The 14,138-nt window shown below is 53.2% G+C and overlaps 1 protein-coding gene and 1 pseudogene across 1 annotated transcript; both read left to right on the top strand.

The window, feature by feature from the left end:
- The first annotated feature begins 93 nt into the window (after nucleotides 1-93).
- On the top strand, nucleotides 94-3,345 carry LOC102903084 (protein PIMREG pseudogene; annotated as a pseudogene).
- Nucleotides 3,346-3,425: 80 nt separating this feature from the next.
- On the top strand, nucleotides 3,426-13,686 carry B4galt7 (beta-1,4-galactosyltransferase 7). Its single transcript, XM_006976778.4, has 6 exons — nucleotides 3,426-3,582; nucleotides 8,389-8,751; nucleotides 10,807-11,032; nucleotides 11,914-11,997; nucleotides 12,367-12,471; nucleotides 12,882-13,686. The coding sequence occupies exons 1-6, from the start codon at nucleotides 3,533-3,535 to the stop codon at nucleotides 13,035-13,037; spliced, it is 984 nt and encodes a 327-aa protein (XP_006976840.1). The 5' UTR covers nucleotides 3,426-3,532; the 3' UTR covers nucleotides 13,038-13,686.
- The last annotated feature ends 452 nt before the right edge of the window (nucleotides 13,687-14,138 follow it).

Genomic DNA, 14,138 nt, shown 5'->3' on the forward strand with positions numbered 1-14,138 from the left:
TGGTGGTGGTGCATGCCTTTTGAATTCAAGGCCTGCCTTGTCTACAGAATGAGTTCCAGGACAGCCAGGACTACACAGAGAAATCCTGTCTTGAAAAACCAGAAATTAAAACAATTAAAATAAATAAATTGAGTTGAGAGAGAGAGAGGAACCTCTTCCAGTGTGCACAGGGCTTCACATTCCAGCATCAGTCTCCATCATGGGAACATCATGCTCTCCATCCTTTGCATGTTTTCTTGTAGCAAGCATATGGTAATGGGTTTGTCAAAACCATTAACAAATTTTAGGGTTGCTGGTGTTTTCATGATTTTTTGAAAGGAAGACCTGGATGTAAAGCACATTCTTACAATGATATCCAGGACACTCAGTATCAACATGACTTATAACTGAATGCTGTAATATAAAATGAGTTAATTTTAGCTGGGCGGTGGTGGTGCACGCCTTTAATCCCAGCACTTGGGAGGCAGAGCCAAGCGGATCTCTGTGAGTTTGAGGCCAGCCTGGGCTACCAAGTGAGTTCTAGGAAAGGCTCAAAGCTACACAGAGAAACCCTGTCTCGAAAAAAAAAAAAAAAATAAAAAAAAAAAAAAGTTAATTTGGGTTTTTATGTAAAATTTAGTTGAGAGACTGAGATCTAACACTAGAGGGACAGGTGACATGGTCCCCCAACATTGTCTGTCATAGGGTCCTACCTAACTGGTCTCTGCAGAAATCAGCCCTGCCTTTAAGGTCTGCCACATCAAGAGCTGACTTGCTAACAGGCTGGGTGAGGGTTGTGTTGTATCAGGGTGTAAAAGGAGAAAGAAAGAGTTAAAGACAATTAACTTCTCACTAGTAGTGGAGATCTATTTTGAAGCAGTATTGAGAATGCAGATTGTGGGTGAAAAAGGATTATGCAGACAAAGCACCTGATTGGCCTGTACCTTGGTTCTCTCATCTTCACAACGGAAATAATCCCTGTTCATAGGACTGAATAAAAGAGCACAGTAGGAAAAATCTGCTGTGGTGGGTGAAGAGCAGGTGTCGATCTTCAGGTCTCAGGATCTAGCGGGCAGAGGAGACTGGACCAAGTACATGGCGTCTCAGTGGCAGGGCATGATGGCCTCCATGCACAGACAATCACTCCTAAAGGAGGAACATCTAGAGAAGGCGGTGACCCGGTCTGCTGAGGGCCATCTGGAATCAGGTCCCCTGGGCTCCCTGTGCAGACACAGGAGGCTGCCACTGAGAGCCGTCAGCTTCAACCTCGGGACTGGCCCCTCCTGGAAACGCCTGGAAACCCCAGAGCCAGAGCAGCAGCATCTTCAGGCTTCAGCTCGCTCAGCCCAAAGCACCTTGGGTGCTATGTCCCAGAGAATCCAGGAGTCCTGCCAAAGTGGCACCAGGTGGCTGATGGGAACACAGGTGAAAGTGAGGAAAAAATGAGTCCAAAAGGACAGAGGGTCCTCACCACCCAGTATGAGCCAGAACACTTGGCTATACAGGGCCAACTGGGATGCCAGAGTCGGGGGACATCCGCGCCTCTCTGGCCAGATGGGTCTACATGCCCATTGATGTCAGTGGCTAAGGAGGGAGGCTGCCCTCCGGAGCCCCTGTTCCTCCACAGAACCTCTCTGCTCTCCCAGTGAGTCTTGACAGTGACCTAGAGCCTGTGGGGGCTGGAATCCATCATCTCCAGAAGGTGTCACAAAAAGTGGACAAAGCCATGAAGGCTGAAGAGAGTGGTGACATGACTGTCTCCCTTATTCGTGAATGAGGACAGCAGGCATCCTACAGGAAAGGCCCTGTCCAGCCACCAAGCCATCAGGATGTCCGTGCCACCCACCCCATGAACTTCTGGAGGAGGCACTGGGCTCATCAGCATCTCCACGCCACTGCTAACAAAGACTTGACTAACAAGGGATCCAGAACCCTTCTGTTTCAGCTATATCTGGGCCCATTGATAACTACTGGCCACAGCCCAAGAGTGATTTAGGAAGACCTTGAAGAGGTCATGGGAACTGCCCATGCTCTCCAGGAGGACTCACATAGCACCCTGTTTTCCAACCTCACAGAGTCATCCATTTTAGGAATGTACTTGGATCAAGGCCCTGCAGGAGTCATCCCATGAAACCACCCCCTTTATTCCCAGTGCAGAGATTCTTGGGGGCCACTTTTACCCCTGATCCCACAGGGTCCCATAGGAAGAAAGGAGATATTTGTATATTGTACAAGCCTGAGCTCTTGGGGCCTACTTATCAGCTCAGTGTGGGGAACTGGGGTGTGCAGGGAGGGGAACACTCCAGTTTCTCTCTTTCCTTATTGCTTTTTTTTAAAGATTTATTTATTTATTATGTATACAGTGTTCTGCCTACATGCATGCTTGCAGGCCAGAAGAGGGCATCAGATCTCATTAGAGATGGTTGTGAACCTCCATGTGGTTGCTGGGAATTGAACTCAGGACCTCTGGAAAAACAGCCAGTGCTCTTAACCGCCAAGCCATCTCTCAAGACCAGTTTCTGCTCTTTGTAAATTATTTAGGAAATCTACTATGTCATTTTATTAGATACCGGTGTGTCAGTTTCTAGATCACATTGCTTTTTCATAATTAAAAACTTGCTTTTGACAAAAAAGGAAAGAGTACATGAGTAAAGAATTTAGAATATGATTGCCACAGAGTAGGACTTAATAGATATTAGGTATTCATTAGAATATTAAATTTTTCCTGAAAGAAGAGCAGAGGTCAAGTCCATCCAGTAACTGCCTCTTTCTTTCGTGGGGAGGAGGGGAGCTGGCAATGGCTAAGGGAGTGGATAAATGCACACAGAGACTGAGCAGGTAAGGGGCTTGGTCTCCTCGTCAGTGCTTCAGTTCTCTTTAAATACTGGGCGACAGCATTTATATAGTGGTGACTGCCAAACATTGTACAAGTCAGTTCACAGTTTCTACAATGACAGACAGAATAGGAACAATATATACCCAAGTGGCCAAACAGTCACAGAAAAGTTGACTTGCCTCAGAACATACTTGAATTGTCGGAGCAGGGTTTGGATCGCAATCAGTGTTCAGAGCTCAGCTCCTATTATTTGGTGAGTCTACCGAACCCAGCCCTGAATCCTGAACGGGCTATTGTGCTCCAAGTTTACATGCTTATTCTCCTGGGCTGACAATGCTGCGATGCTGCCAGCCTTCACTGGGGAAAATGAGGAAGATGCACCTTATCCCAGAAGTGCTGTTCTGGAGTGCACGTCTAGTCCCAGCTATGCTCAGCTGGTTTGGAGGCCTTTGACCTGGGTGAGGGGAAGGAGCTGCCCTTTTTTTTGTGTGTGTGACATCCAGCGGGTTCCTGCTGACTGTGAAGCAGTGTCCCGCCGGCGGATTTCTTCGGGCAGCAGAACCTTCCAGCGGCGGCGCTGGGGTGCAGCCGGCCCGGCCGGAGGGACGGACCCGGCGGACCGGGGGGCGGGGCGGAGGCGGAGACGCCGCGTAGGCCGGGCAGGCCTGGCGGCCGGGTTTGGAGCTAGAGCTCCATGTCCAGCTGTGTCTCCCCACGATGTTGCCCTCCCGGAGGAAAGCGGCGCAGCTGCCCTGGGAGGACGGCAGGTGAGCGGCGGCGACCAGCCGGAGCCGCGTCCTCTCGGGTGCCATTATTTTCCTTAACGCCAGCAGAATCTAGGGGCCTGACGCCGTCGCATCTGCATTTCTGGGGGTCACCCTAAGGGTCTGTGGTTTTGGGGGAGGGAGTCATTGGCATTGGCTGCATGGCTCTCTTTTTCTACCAGCTTCCATTCCGCATATGTCTCTCTCGGGCCCTGTGTCTCGGTCACGGTCTCTGTGTCTTCTCTGCATTGATCTCTCTTTGTGTTTGTTCCTCTATTTAATCCCTTTCTCCCATGTGTCTTTTGTGTGTGTCTTTTTCCCTCACTGGTTCATCTGTTTTCCTGCGGGCCACTGATTCCGTTCACTTCTTACAGAGGATCTCTCTATGTTGTGGCACTGAGGGTCTGTATTTCTTTTCTGTCTGCCTCATCACATCCATGTGACTTCAGATCCTACCCCTTTCTTTCATACTTCTTCATACTTTGCGGTTGGCCCGGAAGATCACACCAGACAGAAGCTTCCTATGTTCTCTGCCTAGTTGGTTAGCCATTGCCTGGCTTATACTAGACCCACCCATGAGTTCATTTCCTGTGCTGTTGTACTTGCATGGGTCCAGCCTCGAGTGTTAGGTGTGAGTCTGGCCCGACCTGAGTTTAAGATATTTCTCCCTGAAGCAGAATTGGGGAGGTGATTTCCCTGCCTAGATTTATAGGGACAGTATACTTCAGACTTGAAATATGCTCCCCTCTCCCATCCTTCTTCCCCCAAACACACCTTAGTGGATATTCACTTAATGAGTGACATGTTTAGTAAGACTCGAGTTTAGTGGGCACAATTTTTTTTTAAGATTTGGTGTTAAAATGAAACAGTAACCGGGCGGTGGTGGCGCACGCCTTTAATCCCAGCACTTGGGAGGCAGAGCCAGGTGGATCTTTGTGAGTTCGAGGCCAGCCTGGGCTACCAAGTGAGTTCCAGGAAAGGTGCAAAGCTACACAGAGAAACTCTGTCTCGAAAAAAAAAAAAAAGAAAAGAAAAAAAAAAAAAGGTTAAAAAAAAATGTAACAGTAATATAATAGAAACATGGTGAATGGTGGCTAGAAACAGACCAGTTAATTTTTCTGACCTCAGTTTTCCATCTCTGAAATGAGGAATCATATTATCTACTTGGAACGGTTCTTTGAGGATTAATGAAGATGATATTTGGAGGAAGTAGAGGAGAATTTCCATCTTCTGATCCGTTTCTTTTATTGTGTTCTCAGAAAAATAGATGGATGTCCATTCTGTGCTTTTGATACAGTGGTGAAGACCCACACAGCAAGTATAAAGCACTGCAGTAACTGTGTACAAGCTGTAGAACAAGCGTGCTTGGGTTTGAAGCACCTCTAATTAGCCCTAGGTGTTGACTGATACAGGAAACCAACCCCTTTTTAAAATGCCCCTCAGAACATGGGTGTTGGAACACCTGGGACTGCAGTTCTGGAGACTGCCACCAGGTGGCACCAACAATATCAGTTCTCAATGTCCACTATCATCAGCTTTATTGATAGAATCGGGACCCTCAGTGGTTTTGGCCTTTAGAGCAAAGAATGAGAGTGCCCTTGGGCACTACAATTCTCGTAGAAAGGGCAAGTTGAATTGAAGAAACATCATAAGGAAGTGCATGGACTGTTCAATCCATGCCATACTCTTGGATAATGGTCATTGCTTATTCCCCCCAAAGGAGGTCTATTACCCATTGTTCATCGTCTAAGTCTCCACCCCGCTCCCAGAAAGAGCCCAGAGTGCAAGAAAGAATCTGTAAAGGTTCCAGGCTTGTCAGACCATTTGCAGGTCTGGGCTCTACTGCTCCACAGTGGAAACCATCACCACAAGATGATGGGGGGTAAGTCAGAAAGCCGGTGAGGGCAGTCCTGCTACGCAACCTAGCAGCTGCATGTGGGACCTGGGCCTGGCTTCAGGGCTGCTGGCTTCCAGATTTGCAGTTGTGTCTTTTGAAAGGTAGGCTTGGATGTGGCTCCAGCATACAACTTAAAGCATGCTTGGACTGCTTTCACCCTTCCCGTACTCAGTTGGCAAGCTGTCTGCTGTCGGACTGGGCCTGAGGCCATAGAAAAGAATATGACATGTTCTGAAAGTAGGATCATGCAGCTCATCACACATAGGTGATGTAAAGAGGGAAGTGCCGGGTACCCTGGGAACACAAAGCAGGGAACTTGGTGGGAGCCGTGATGGCCATGACATGGATCTTTGGCCTTGAAAGGTTGGTAGGAAACTGCTAAGCAGTTAAAATAAGGAGGTATCAAGTAGGAGAAACGTGGGGTAAGGGCTGGAGCAGGAAGAATGTGGCAAGTGGAAAGGTCTCCCGTTACTCAGGATGAGAGTGAATGCTTGTTAGAAAGTGGAGATTTGACAAAACCACAGTACCTTCTCAGAGGATTCTGACTGCCAGAGAAAGGGCTTTGGCTTTGATCTTGTAAGCCGAGGCAGAGCAGCTGTAAGACTGAAAGTGACAAGCAGGGTGAGGACCAGTAGTCAAGACTATCGCAGGAGAACTTAGGAGGTAGTGTCTACAAGACCTGATAACCGGCCAGGAGGTGGTGGCACACACCTTTAATCCCAGCACTCGGGAGGCAGAGGCAGGAGGATCTCTGAGAGTTTGAGGCCAGCCTGGTCTGCAAAGCGAGTTTAGGACAGCCAGGCCTACACAGAGAAACTGTGTCTAAAAAAACCCAATTCCTGACTCTTAGAGGCTAAAGGAGATTTCTTTACTGATCGCTTGGGCAGGGAGGCAGGAGCGACTGTAGAGGAAGCTTCCTTCTGAGGTTTCTCAGATCCTTTCCTGGTATCAGGAGCTTTGAGAGGAGGGCAAAGGTGAAGTTCACTGTTTCTTTTTTGCTTCTTTGTTTCATCTGGTTTTGAGACAGTATCACCCTGTAGCCCAGTTTGACCTTGAACTGGAAACCCATCCACCATGGCCACCATGCAAGGCTTTCCACATATTCTTTCACCATTGTTAACTGAAGGGCAGTTTCCCCGAGTCCCCCAGTGTCTGAGATCGCCAGCTGTTTGTCCGGTTTCTTTCATTTGGGTGCAGATGTGAGCCCAGCTCTGTCCCTTTACCTCCTTTTAGCTCCTGTTCTATGGGCTACCCAGTGGTCTGCACTCTCCCTCTGGACCTCACATTGGGCAGTGTTGAGCTTCTTTGAGCTTTCTAGACTAGATACTGGCCATTTTGCCTGGGGTTTATGTCAGTACACACCCCTCTTGGGGAGCGTTCTGGGCACCCTAACAGCACGACAAAATAACATTTCTGCTGGGTGAATTTTCTGGGGAGTGAGTTTGGAGTTTGGAAATCAGTGGGTTGTATCTTTCTAAACTGGAATCACTGCCATTGGCTAAGGACTTCAAGACACTGTCCTAGGGAGAAATAAATACGACACAATGAGCCTCTCCCTTTTCCCTGAGCACTCTTACCAGGAGCCCCTCAGAATGTGAGAAATCGCTGAAGAGCTGGGGCAGCCCTGTCACCTGTGAGGGTCCAAGAGTGTCCCGGGGGGTAGCACAGGCTGGGCCTACAGAGGTGAATGGTCCGAGAGTGTCCCGGGGGGTAGCACAGGCTGGGCCTGCAGAGGTGAATGGGCTGAGAGTGTCCCGGGGGGTAGCACAGGCTGGGCCTACAGAGGTGAATGGGCTGAGGGTGTCCCGGGGGGTAGCACAGGCTGGGCCTGCAGAGGTGAATGGGCTGAGAGTGTCCCCGGGGTAGCACAGGCTGGGCCTGCAGAGGTGAATGGGCTGAGGGTGTCCCCGGGGTAGCACAGGCTGGGCCTACAGAGGTGAATGGTCCAAGAGTGTCCCGGGGGGTAGCACAGGCTGGGCCTACAGAGGTGAATGGTCTGAGAGTGTCCCGGGGGGTAGCACAGGCTGGGCCTACAGAGGTGAATGGTCTGAGAGTGTCCCGGGGGGTAGCACAGGCTGGGCCTGCAGAGGTGAATGGTCCGAGAGTGTCCCCGGGGTAGCACAGGCTGGGCCTACAGAGGTGAATGGTCCAAGAGTGTCCCCGGGGTAGCACAGGCTGGGCCTGCAGAGGTGAATGGGCTGAGGGTGTCCCCGGGGTAGCACAGGCTGGGCCTACAGAGGTGAATGGGCTGAGGGTGTCCCCCGGGTAGCACAGGCTGGGCCTGCAGAGGTGAATGGGCTGAGAGTGTCCCCCGGGTAGCACAGGCTGGGCCTACAGAGGTGAATGGATTGAGAGTGTCCCGGGGTAGCACAGGCTGGGCCTGCAGAGGTGAATGGTCCGAGAGTGTCCCGGGGTAGCACAGGTTGGGCCTACAGAGGTGAATGGGCTGAGAGTGTCCCGGGGTAGCACAGGCTGGGCCTACAGAGGTGAATGGACTGAGAGTGTCCCGGGGTAGCACAGGCTGGGCCTGCAGAGGTGAATGGTCCGAGAGTGTCCCCGGGTAGCACAGGCTGGACCTGCAGAGGTGAATGGTCCGAGAGTGTCCTGGGGTAGCACAGGCTGGGCCTGCAGAGGTGAATGGTCCGAGAGTGTCCTGGGGTAGCACAGGCTGGGCCTGCAGAGGTGAATGGTCCAAGAGTGTCCCGGGGTAGCACAGGCTGGGCCTACAGAGGTGAGTGGGCTGATCATATATGGTAGTAGCATGAGCATCATTAAACATTGCTTCTGCACTAATTCCTAGGTATTTAGAGGTGGCCAGTAGTCATCTGAGCCTGGAGGACGAGGCCAGAGAAAGGGTCTTGAAAGGATCTAGCTGCCCTGCCCTCCTGACCACCTCCCTGCTCTTATCCCAGGGCCAGGTTGCTTCCTGGAGGCCTCCGCAGGAAGTGCTCCGTCTTCCACCTCTTCATCGCCTTCCTCCTGCTGGTCTTATTCTCCCTGCTCTGGCTGCAGCTCAGCTGCTCTGGAGACATGGCCCAGGTGACCAGGGGACAAGGGCAGGAGACCGCGGGCCCGCCTCGGGCTTGCCCTCCAGAGCCGCCCCCTGAGCACTGGGAAGAAGATGCATCGTGGGGACCTCACCGCCTGGCAGTGCTGGTGCCCTTCCGGGAACGCTTTGAGGAGCTCCTGGTCTTTGTGCCCCACATGCACCGCTTCCTAAGCAGGAAAAAGATCCCGCACCACATCTATGTGCTCAACCAGGTGGATCATTTCAGGTGAGGACCGGCTCCTGGGCCAGCAGCACCGTGCCGGTGCCTCTCCTTGCCTGTGGTTCTTAGCGCTTGTTCCTGTTGCTCAGTGGGCTTGGGCCTGAGCGGGGCTATTGGGAGGAAGGGCCATATGGTGGGAGGGATAGGCCCCGCCCACTGGATAGTGGAGCCTTTGGAGTGGCCCGGATCTGATGTCTACTCTAGAAAGATCTCTGTATATGGAATAACTTGTATACGGACGGACGTGAGAAGAAACAGTGATACAAGGTCACGGGAGGGCACTTTCCTCCTCCCTGCCATCTCCACTCCCTCCCGGCAGTGACTGTCCCTGCCCTCCCTGGGACTGTCTCCCACTGTGGCCTTGGATTCCTCTCCCTCTCTGCTACTCAAGGTCAGTGCTGTGGCCCTGGGGCCTCTTCTGCATAGTCTGCTCTTCCTCTTCCGGGGATTCCCGTCAGCACACACAGATGCTCAGAGACAGCGTCCTCAGGAAGGCAGGAATAGGGAGGTGAGGAGCTTGCCGCCAAGCCTGGTGAATCCACGTGGTGGGAGGAGAAGTCCGACTCTCACAGGCTGTCCTTGACCTCACCATTCTGTGACTTCCACACACTCAATGTTTTAAAAGGAGGGAGCCAGGAAAGGCGGTACACTCCTTTAATCCCGGCACTGGGAGTCAGAGGCTGGTGGGTCTCTGGGAGTTTAAAGCCAGCTACATATCAAGTTCCAGGACAGCCAGGGCTGCATAGTGAGACCCTGTCCTAAAAAAAATGTGAGAGAGAAACAGAAGATAAGAAAAAGAAGGGAAAAGACTTCTCTGTCTGATACCTCCACTGCTATCACCCCACTTCTTTATTCCCTCCTTCAAGGGTCCCCCTCCCCTCCCCTCTCCCTTCTTCCTCTCCCTCTCAAGACAGGGTTTCTCTATAGCCCTGGCTGTCCTGGAAAACTCGCTCTATAGACCAGGCTGGCCTCAAACTCAGAGATCCACCTTCTGAGTGCTGGGATTATCTTCAAGACTCTTTCAACAGACATCTCTTATGATCTGCAACAGCCCTCACTGAGGTCACAGGTGACTCCCATAATCCCAGGCTCTCATCCTCCCGCATCAGTGGCTTCTCTTAAGCAGATCTTTGTCCTTCTGATGCCTCTGCTTAACTTCTGGTTTTCTCCGTCTCAGTCGCCAGCCCTGCTCATCTCATTGCCCGTCTCCCCGTCTCTGGTCTCTCAGCGTTGTCCTCAGCACCCCCTCTCCTCAGTTGCAGACTCCCCGTGGACAGTCCCATCCCATCTCATCTCCTGGTATTAAATGACTGGGAACTCCCTAGTCTGAGCTCCAGGTCTGCATATTCGGCCTCCCTCATGATGCCTCCATCTGGTGGTCCCAACGGGATCATAGCTGAGTTTATGATTGCTACTCCCTCAGACCTGCTTTCTTTCCCCTCTTCCTCGTTTCAGGAAGAGGAAGCTACATAGTTCCAGTTATGCAAGCCAAAAAAGCTCTTTGTTCGTCACAGCATCCAGACCATCAGCAAATCACGTCTGGAGTCTGCCCAGTTCTCACAGTTCCCTCTGCTGCCCACCATCACCTCTTGCCTCTCAGTGTCTGTCCCTCCCCAGTCTCTTCTCAATGTCCTCCTGGTGTCTGCTCTTGGTGGCCTTGGCAGTTACTCTCCTCTGTGTGGGGCCCTGTCTCCAGCTTCCATATGATCAGGCCCTCAGGTTCCAGCTTGAAGTGCCATCCCGGCTGTGCCGACAGCCCCGTGGAGAACAGCTGCCCACCTCCCCCGCCAGCTTCCTCCTGCCCTGTTTGGCTCCGTCTTGCCCCTTCCCATTGCAAAGTCCACGAGAACAGGATTTGGTTCTCGACGCTCTTTCTTCCAGAGTGGCTTTGAACAGTTTGGCGTGGAGTAAGTGCTCCATAAACATTGTGCAGCAAGCAGAGGGGACAGTGACGACAGGGTTGGGTGGTGACGCGGAAGAAATTCTCTGCACAGCCAGGGCTAGAGCGAGGTTGGTGGTGAAGCTCGCTTCCTCTCCCTAGCATCGTTTTTTCTCGCGCAGGTTCAATCGGGCAGCGCTCATCAATGTGGGCTTCCTGGAGAGCAGCAACAGCACAGACTACATTGCCATGCACGACGTGGATCTGCTCCCTCTCAACGAGGAGCTGGACTATGGCTTCCCAGAGGCCGGGCCCTTCCACGTGGCCTCCCCAGAGCTCCACCCTCTCTACCACTACAAGACCTATGTAGGCGGCATTCTGCTGCTCTCCAAGCAGCACTACCAGCTGGTGAGGTCCAGCCCTACCTGCTCTACTCACTTAAATGCTGGGGATCTTTCCCGCCATGGGCCTAGGCAGTCGTGGGGGGAGTGCAGCCTTCCTGGGGCCCAGCAGATGGAGTCTTGCCTGAGCTTGACAGTGGACTCAGCAGCAGCCGGAGACATAAGACAGGACCAGGAATGAGCACATTAGGCAGGGAGAGCGCTGCTGTGACCACGGAAGCCCCTGAGCCAGCTGGCCACAGAGAGCTGGAGATGTGATGGCTGTGGAATCTCCCTCTCGGCGTCGTCACCGGGCCCTCCCTCCTCATGCGAGAAGGATGCATAGCCGGCCCTTAAAACACGGCCTGGCTGGTGGGAGATGGAGCCCCTCCCCGCCCCCAACCCAGAATCTAGACAGGAGTCCCGAACTAAGCACACCGGCTCTTGGTGGGACCCAGGGACACAGAGGGGTGAGAAGATCGGAGTGACTGTTCTCTGTCCTCCGTGACTACAGCCCCTGAGCAAATACTCGTCAGGGTTGTCCCTCAAACACAGGGAAAGACCTGGGCACAGCCATCTCGGGAGAACTGGCCCGAGAAGAAGGCACAAGCTATCGAGGTTGGCAGTTTTGCCCCCTGAAGGGAGCCGACACTGGAGACACTTACCACATACAAGTTCCAGGCCCTGTTAGAAGTGGGGAGGGCCTGAGATGTGCTGACCCTTCCCTTCCACCCCGCATCCCCACGGCAGAGTGCAGGGCCCGCCAGCACCCTGTATCACTCAGAGCAGTCAGGAAGAAGACAGGGAGCCTGGCTGGCTGGGCTCAGACTTGGCTCTCCCGAGCAGTAAGAGACTAAAGTGCTCCCTGGGAGGAGGGCATGTGACAGACACTGCCTGTCTTTGTGTCAGTGCAACGGGATGTCCAACCGCTTCTGGGGCTGGGGCCGAGAGGACGATGAGTTCTACCGCCGCATCAAGGGAGCTGGCCTCCAGGTAAGGCTGCTGCGTGGCTCTGCCTGGCCCTGCCTGGCCCTGCCGTGGCTCTGCCTGGCCCTGCCTGGCCCTGCCTGGCCCTGCCGTGGCCCTGCCTGGCCCTGCCGTGGCTCTGCCTGGCCCTGGCTACGTGGCTGTCCGGAGGGGCTGTCTGGAGGGGCTGTCCGGAGGATCCCTTTGCTTGCTGCATCTTAGGGTTTGCAGTTGGTCTCCCTGGTTCTGATCCCCGCGTTCACCCCGATTTTCAGGGCTCTCTGTAGAGTCTCCTGTCCTGCAGGATGGCAGCCAGTGGGATCCCTGAGGAGTCAGTGGTAAGGGCCAAGATGACCAGAGAGGCAGCCTGACCCCTGCTTCCTTTGTTTTCCTTAGCTTTTCCGCCCCTCAGGAATCACAACTGGGTACCAGACATTTCGCCACTTGCATGACCCAGCCTGGCGGAAGAGGGACCAGAAACGCATTGCAGCTCAAAAACAGGTGCTGGCTAGTTTCCACAGGGGTGAGGGATAGGTCGGAACCAATAGGCCTTATCATTTCACCAAGTTCTCTTTTTGCCCAAGTGGTGCCATCCTCTCATTGCTGGGTCAGGTCAGTTGATGGGCATTCTCCATGGACACCTTGCCCTGCTTGGTGGCTGCTGTGTGCGTCTGGGCACTGTGGATCAGCCCAGACCTGACCCATGGAGGCTGGGGTGGGAAGGCCTAACTGAAGGTGCCGGAATCCCTTTCTTGGAGGTGTATTTGCCCCACAGAAAAGTGGGTTTTCCTTACTGACGGGGTGCGGGCTTGGCAAGAGGGCAGCTTTGGGCGCTCCCCTTTCAGTGGAGATGGGTGGGCAGCTGGCATCATGATGTGTGAGTTCATGTTTTTTCCTTCTCTTCTTCCCAGGAGCAATTCAAGGTGGACCGGGAGGGAGGTCTGAACACTGTGAAGTACCGGGTGGATTCCCGCACAGCGCTGTCTGTAGGAGGGGCCCCCTGCACTGTTCTCAATATCGTGCTGGACTGCGACAAGGCAGCCACCCCGTGGTGCATATTTGGCTGAGTTGGCTGAACAGTATGGAAGCTGTTATTCCAGACCTCAGTGCTGCTCAAGCTCAGGAAACCTCAGGCCTGAGGCCCAGCTCAGGACGCAGAGTGGCCTGCAGGAAGAGCCAGACAGCTCTGTATCTGGGGCAGCCTGGCCCCAGCCAGGCTCAAGACAGGACACAGGCAGTTCCTGGGATGCTGCTGGAAAATTGCCAGAGAGAGGCTAGGCTGGAGGTGGGCTCTTGACTGGGATTCTCCACCCTGCCTTCCCGCTTACTCTGCTCTGCCCGCCCGCCCGCCCGCCCACGCTGAGGCCCGAGGCAAAGGAAAGATGGGCTCGGACAGCCTCCCCAGCCTTCTGCTCCTTTGGAAGAAGAGCCTCATGCAAAGATGTAGTCAGAAGCCGCCATGGCCGGGGCGTATGGCAGTGGCTATTAGGAGGCTTAGAACTTCAGAAGGCTGAGCATGAGCCCCAAGGGAGCAAAGGACCGGCTAATACTAGCTGTAGCTGGTTGTCACCATGGAGGACTGGTGTGGGGGTGGGGTGCTTGGGTCACCAGGTCTCACTTTTCAAAAGAAACTAGAATGCTGGATCCTTATGCAGAATTTTCTGATTTTTAAATGGTAACAGCTAACTAAAACTTTAATAAGCTATGGAGGCCAAACGAAGTGTGGTTTGCCACCTTTGGTTGACAAAGGGTGGGTGCCGAAGACCATGATTCTCAGGACCCGACGGGGGGTGGGGTGGGGTGGGGGTGGACAGGACAGCTGAGGTGGGAAGAACCTGAGGAGAAACTGCGGAGTCCCTAGAGTCTTCTTGTGGCTGGAATGAAGGTTGTCTGCTTAAGTAGAGTGTGGGACTGGGGAGTGACGTGGGAGGAAGCCTCGTGTTAACCCCACCGGGAGAGAATGAGACCACTACCATAAGTTTTGAGCCAAATTTAAGGCAAGCTTTACTAAATATTGGCCAGGACAGTGGACACTGGCCAGGTCCATACCCAGGATTCCCAGAGTATGGCACAGAATTACATTTTTTGCTTGTAAAGACAACCCCCCCGAGGCTATGCGCTCCCACTTTAGTCCAGCCAGGGGCGAGCACACATCCTGATGTGCCTCC

This window comes from Peromyscus maniculatus, chromosome 5 (assembly GCF_049852395.1).
Source record: "Peromyscus maniculatus bairdii isolate BWxNUB_F1_BW_parent chromosome 5, HU_Pman_BW_mat_3.1, whole genome shotgun sequence".
Taxonomy (NCBI): domain Eukaryota; kingdom Metazoa; phylum Chordata; class Mammalia; order Rodentia; family Cricetidae; genus Peromyscus; species Peromyscus maniculatus.

Excerpts from the sequence above, each read along its gene's own strand:
- B4galt7 (XM_006976778.4), top strand. The coding sequence starts at position 3,533 with ATGTTGCCCTCCCGGAGGAAAGCGGCGCAGCTGCCCTGGGAGGACGGC. Across the intron at positions 8,752-10,806 it reads AACCAGGTGGATCATTTCAG|GTTCAATCGGGCAGCGCTCA; the intron begins GTGAGGACCGGC and ends TTTCTCGCGCAG. Across the intron at positions 11,033-11,913 it reads CCAAGCAGCACTACCAGCTG|TGCAACGGGATGTCCAACCG; the intron begins GTGAGGTCCAGC and ends TCTTTGTGTCAG.